The sequence below is a fragment of the Solanum pennellii genome, chromosome 3 (assembly GCF_001406875.1).
Source record: "Solanum pennellii chromosome 3, SPENNV200".
Lineage (NCBI taxonomy): Eukaryota > Viridiplantae > Streptophyta > Magnoliopsida > Solanales > Solanaceae > Solanum > Solanum pennellii.
The window spans coordinates 27738601-27745537 of NC_028639.1; the positions used below are offsets into that span (position 1 = coordinate 27738601).

The 6937-nt window shown below is 36.5% G+C and overlaps 1 protein-coding gene across 1 annotated transcript; it reads right to left on the minus strand.

Annotated features, from left to right (window-relative positions):
• Positions 1-5349: 5349 nt before the first annotated feature.
• On the minus strand, positions 5350-6399 carry LOC107013288. The gene is made up of 3 exons (XM_015213236.1): positions 6130-6399; positions 5783-6037; positions 5350-5550 (listed from the first exon to the last, which is right to left on the minus strand). The coding sequence occupies exons 1-3, from the start codon at positions 6397-6399 to the stop codon at positions 5350-5352; spliced, it is 726 nt and encodes a 241-aa protein (XP_015068722.1).
• Between the last annotated feature and the right edge of the window lie 538 nt (positions 6400-6937).

Sequence of the window (6937 nt, forward strand, 5' to 3'; positions counted from 1 at the left end):
TGTCACGACCCAAAACGGGTCGCGAGTGGCACCCACACTTATCCTACTATGTGAGCGAACCAACCAATCCCCAACATTTCAACCATAAATAACAAAATATAATGCGGAAGACTTTAAACTCATTGATGAAAATCGATTAAATAACTTATAAAAACTCAATACTTATTATTCCCAAAACCTGGAAGTCATCACCACAAGAACATCTATCCTCAAATTACTTATCTAAGAGTATCTAAGAAACTAAAATAAGTAAAAAGCTAGTCCATGCCGGAATTTCAAGGCATCAAGACATGAAGAGGAAGATCCAGTCCAAGCTAGAAGCAATAGCTCACCCTCAAAATCTGGCTTGATGAAGACTGGCTAGAGTTGCGGTTGAGTTGAAGACGGTGGCACGTTTGCTGCACTCCACAATTAACAAAGAAAAACAAATACAAGTAGGGGTCAGTACAAGGCACAAGTACTGAGTAGGTATCATCGGCCAACTCAAAATAGAAAACAATATATTTCAGATAATATCATAAAATCAACTAATATTCTTAACAGGTGATAGCAACAAGTATAAAAGTCATTTATAACATCACCAACCACATCTATGAGGACTAAAGCCTCCACACCATACTCTTTTGGGAAACATGTTCTTTAGATTGAGTATATTAGCATATTTCAAGATTCATTATCTTTATTCCTCTTGTGTCGGTACGTGACACTCCGCTCCACTACTACTATCCTGGTGTCGGAACGTGACACTCCGATCCCCTAATACTACGTGTCGGTTCGTCACACCCGATCCATTAACCTCATTCTTCTAGCTCATCAAGCCTTCTTTTATACCAAGGCATCATCATTAACAAAGTGATTTTAAGGTTTTAAGATTCAACATCCTCATCATGCTAATTCATCACAATTATATAATCACATCATGCATGCACACAATTAAGCATATAGGAGACTTTACACTACTACCCAATACATATCATTCGCTATTAAGAGTTTACTACGAATAGCATAAACCATAACCTACCTCCACCGAAGATTTCGTGATCAAGCAAGCAAATCCTCAAAATCTTTGCTATCCTCTTCGTTTCCCTCTTCTCTCGATCGTTCTCCCTCTCTTGTTCTTTCTATTTTTCTTATTCCAAAACCCTCTTTCTTTTACCCTAATTAGTATATAATTAAGTATAAAAGATGAATAAAATAACCCACTTTTTATTTTAAGGTTGTCTCCTTTAACCCCCAAGTAATTGAATTATTAATATTAATCCACTAACTTTATAATTATAAGCATGAAAAGTCCAAAACGCCCCTTTAAAACTTTAGCAGAATTCCGACCCGAGTGAGCTGACGGAGGCTGTGACGGTCCGTCACGACTGTGACGGTCCGTCCTGCAGGTCCGTCACAAAGCTCGGAGACTCGATTTCAGTAAAGGTCTGTGACGGCCCGTCATGCCTGCGACGGTCCGTCCTGCCATTTCGTCACGAAGTTCAGAGAGTCGATTTCAGTACCCAAATTTCAGAATTGTAAGTGTTTTGGAACGAGACCCCCTCGACGGTCCGTCGTGCCCATGACGGTCCGTTGTGGGATCCGTCGATTCAGCCAGTTTTTCCAGAAATAAAATCTGCTGCTCAAAACGACTAAACAGGTCGTTACAAAACCATAGTTAAGAAAAAGAGTACAACGCGTATTTCGCTCCCCCTGATGAAACATTTACTTGATATCTCGGAGACGGCGCATTTCAATCTTGTATCTCAACTTCTCAAACGTTGATGTTGGCAATGCCTTAGTGAATAAATCAGCAAGATTATCACTTGAACGAATTTGTTGAACTTCTATCTCACCATTTTGTTGAAGATCATGCGTGAAAAAGAACTTTGGTGAGATATGCTTTGTCCGGTCTCCTTTGATGTATCCTCCTTTCAATTGAGCTATACATGCAGCATTATCTTCGTACATTGTGGTTGGTATATTCTTTTTCAAAGAAAAACCACACATTTCCTGAATATGATGGGTCATTGATCTCAACCAGACGCACTCTCGACTTGCTTCATGAATGGCTATTATTTCTGCATGATTTGAAGAAGTGGCTACCAACGTTTGCTTCATTGATCGCCAAGATATTGTCGTGTCTCCACATGTAAACAAATAGCCTGTTTGTGATCGAGCTTTATGCGGATCTGATAAATACCCTGCATCTGCGTAACCAATCAGTTCTGATTTGGATTCACTGGAATAGAATAAACACATGTACATGGTCCCTCAAAGATATTGAAGTATGTGTTTAACACAACTCCAATGTCTTTTTGTAGGGGAGGAACTGAATCTTGCCAGTAGACTTACTGCAAAACAGATATCTGGTCGAGTATTGTTAGCAAGGTACATTAGTGTCCCGATCGCACTAAGATAAGGAGTTTCATCACCAAGAAGCTCTTCATCATTCTCTTGAGTTCGAAATGGATCTGTATTGATGTCAAGCGATCTTACCACCATTGGAGTACTCAATAGATGTGAGTTATCCTTGTAAAAATGCCTTAGTATCTTTTCTGTGTACGTTGATTGATGAACAAGTATTCCATTTGACAAATTCTCAATCTGTAGGCCAAGACAAAATTTTGTCTTGTCGAGATCTTTCATTTCAAATTCTTTTTTCAGACACTCAACAGCTTCTAAAAGCTCTTTACGAGTGCTAATGATGTTCAAATCATCAACATACACAGCTATTATTACAAATTCAGACCCCGACCATTTAATAAAAATGCAGGGACAAATCGGCTCATTTTTGTACCCTTTCTTTAACAAATATTTACTCAGACAATTGTAACACATCCTTCCTAATTGTTTCAATCCATACAGAGATTTCTGAAGCTTTATTGAACAAGTTTCTCTTGAATCTTTGTATGCTTCAGGCACTTTGAATGCTTCGGGAATTTTCATGAAAATTTTGTGGTCCAATGAGCCATATAGATAGGTTGTGACAACGTCCATTAGACGCATTTCAAGTTTTTCATGAACTGCCAGATTAATGAGATATCTGAAGGTGATTGCATCTACCACTGGAGAATATGTCTCCATATAATCAATGCCAGCTCTTTGAGAAAAACCTTGAGCAACGAGTCGGGCCTTATATCTCATGACTTCACCTTTCTCATTTCTTTTTCGTACAAAAACCCATTTGTACCCCACTGACTTGATATCTTCAAGTGTTCGGATTATCGATCCAAAAACTTCACGTTTTTCTAGTGAATCCAATTCAACTTGAATTGCATCCTTCCATTTTGGCCAATCATTTCTCTGTCTACATTCGTGAACAGATTTTGGCTCAAAATCTTCATCTTGTTGCATTATTTCAATAGCAACATTATAGGCAAATATGTTGTCAATCACAACATTATTTTGGTTCCACAACTTTCTCGTCGAGACATAATTCATTGAAATTTCATTGTTTTCAGAAGTTCGAACCTCCTCCTCATCATGTGTTATGATTTGGGTCTCATCTTGAGAAATTTCTTTCAACCTATGATCATCTTGATCATTTATTCCTTTTCTCTTTCGAGGATTTTTATCCTTGGAACCAATTGGTCTACCACGCTTCAAATGTGGTCTAGACTCATTTGCCTTAACAATTTGTCCCGTTGGGATATCAACTCGAACTGGAGCATTAACAGCTGCAATATGCGATTTAGTAATCATTGGAAGATTAGTAAATGCATCTGGTAGCTGATTTGCAATGTTCTGCAAAGAAATTATTCTTTGAACTTCTTGCTCACATTGGTTTGTTCGAGGATCCAGATGAGATAGAGATGATGAATTCCAATCTATCTCTTTTCCCAACGACTTATATTCTCCCCCTAATGTTGGGTATACTGATTCATCAAAATGACAATCAGCAAATCTTGCCTTAAATAAATCTCCAGTCATAGGCTCCAAATATTTTATGATTGAAGGAGATTCATACCCAACATATATCCCCAACCTTCTTTGGGGCCCCATCTTTGTGCGTTGTGATGGAGCAATTGGGACATACACCGCACATCCAAAAACTCTAAGATGGGAAATATTTGGCTCTTGACCAAAAGTCAATTGTAATGGGGAGAATTCATGATTATTGGTCGGTTTTATGCGCACAAGTGCTGCTGCATGCAAAATAGCATGCCCCCACATAGACACAGATAACTTTGTTCTCATTAGTAATGGTCTAGATATCAATTCCAGACGTTTAATCAATGATTCTGCTAGACCGTTTTGAGTGTGAACATGCGCAACTGGATGTTCAACTGTTATACTCGTAGACATACAATAATCATTAAATGTCTGAGATGTAAACTCATCAGCATTATCTACACGGATTGTCTTTATTGTATAGTCTGGAAATTGTGCTTTCAATCTTATTATTTGAGCCAGCAATCTCGCAAAAGCCATGTTGCGAGTTGATAATAAATGCACATGTGACCATCTTGTAGAAGCATCTATCAAGACCATATAATATTTAAAGGGTCCACATGCAGGTTGAATTGGTTCACATATATCACCCTGTATACGTTCCAGAAACGCAGGGGATTCAATTCCAACCTTAACTATTGATGGTTTAATGATCAACTTTCCTTGAGAACAAGCAGCACAAGAGAATTTCTTTGATTGAAGGATATTTGGGCTCTTTAAGCTGTGCCCATGTGAATTCTCAATGATTTTGCGCATCATATTAAATCCGGGATGGCCCAACCGGTCATGCCAAATGATAAAATCATTAAAATTAGTAGACCTTTTGTTTACTATGGCATGTGATTCAACTGTACTTATACTTGTATAGTACAACCCAGAAGAAAATGCAGGTAATTTTTCATGCACAATTTTCTTCTCTACATTAATTGTAGTAATGTAAAGGTATTCAACCTTTCCTTCATTAGCCGTCTCAACATGATAGCCATTTTGGCGAATAACTTTGAAACTTAATAAGTTTCTTTGAGACTTACTACAATATAATGCATTATCAATGCTTAATATTGTCCCTCCAGGTAGTAATAAGGTCGCTCTTCCAGAGCCCTCAATTAATTTTGTACTACCTGATATTGTGTTGACATATGCCATTTTCATAACCAAATTAGAAAAGTATTTCTTTTCTTTTAATATTGTATGCGTTGTAGCACTATCAAGAAGGCATACATCTCCATTACTCATCTTGAATCCAACTGACAACTGGGGATTTCTATTAATTTTCATTAAAATAAAATACATCAAAAGAAGGAAGAAACAAAATTAACAACGGAAATTTAAATACTTCAACATGAATAACATAATAATTAAAAATACATAAGTAAAATATTAACAGACTTCATTCCCCAGCTAAAAGATCAAACATCAGTTTCGATCTCCAAAGAAGTCATCAACTTCCATATGAGTAATGTCACCAAGGCCATCAAAAACATCATCCTTTAAAGCCAAATTTGCTTCAATATCCTTATCATATTTCTGAGATGTTCCCGGCTTATCATCATCTTTAAGAGTCATATGTGACTCAGCTCGAGCATTGGAAGAGGAAGCACCACTTTTATTTCCTTTCTTTTTAAAGGAATTTTGATAGAGCCTTACAAAATGCTCATGTGTGCGACTTTCATTCTTCCAATGGCCTTTCATGCCACAACGACGACAATTACTTTTTGAGGGGTTATTTTGAGAACTCATGTTGTTCTCCCTTTTATTTTTGAGCACCACCTTGACGATTAGTGTATCATCTTTTATCTTTGTCACGTCTCCGTGCGTTATTATATCCCCGATGATCATCTTTTTTTACTTCAGATTGATCACGTGTTTCCAACACATTTGCCTCTGGTAATGGAGCAGCTCCAGTGGGACGAGCTTCATGATTTTTCATTAAAAGAACATTATGCTGCTCAGCCACCAAAAGACATGAGATTAGTTCAGAATATTTCTGAAAACCCTTTTTACGATATTGCTGCTGCAATATCACATTTGAGGCATGGAAAGTAGTAAGTGTCTTTTCCAACATGTCCTCATCTCCCCACATAATTTCAACGAGGAAGTTATCCTGAATACAACAGAGTTGTATTCAATTACTGTCTTAAAATCTTGAAACCGTAAATGCATCCACTCATAACGAGCTCTTGGGAACACTGTTGCCTTTAGATGGTCATATCTCCCCTTTAAATCAGTACACAATTCAAGTGGATCTTTCACCGGCAGATACTCAATCTTCGGACCCTCATCAAGATGATGATGAAGGAAAATCATAGCCTTCGCCTTATCTTGACTCGATGCTTCATTTCCCTGAGTAATAGTGGCATCAAGACCTTTAGCAGCCAAGTGAATCTCAGCATCGAGTACCCATGAAAGATAATTCTTTCCAGAAATATCTAATGCCACAAACTCAAGTTTGGATAAATTCGACATAATGAAAATTATGAGAGAATATGTGAATTAAATAAAAATATTTATATAATACCTTTGCAAATAGCAATTTCGTGGTGATAAAGTGTTGTAAAGAAAGCTCAAAATATAAGAAGAAAAAGACAAGAAGTATAAGATAGAGGAGATAATTTTCTTATGCAAGTATATCATACAATGGTGAATGATATCTCTATTTATAGTGTTGAAATATCATAGTCAAAGGTCACCTTGAAATTATACATAGTTATCATCAAGGTTCATATCACCTTGAAATCTTATCACATTGGAAACACTAATACATGAATCCAATTAATTGTTGGATAACTCTAATGAATCATCCACATATACAATGGATTTACAACAAATTTAAGATATTTTTTCGAAAAAGAGCATATGATTTTTTTTTGGACTCTCGAAATTCATCTATGGCACACAAATTGTTGCAAACAAAGTAATACATATTCGGTCAAAATTACATTAAAATAGTAAAATAATAATAATAATAATAATAATAATAATAAATAACAACTTAAAATACTTT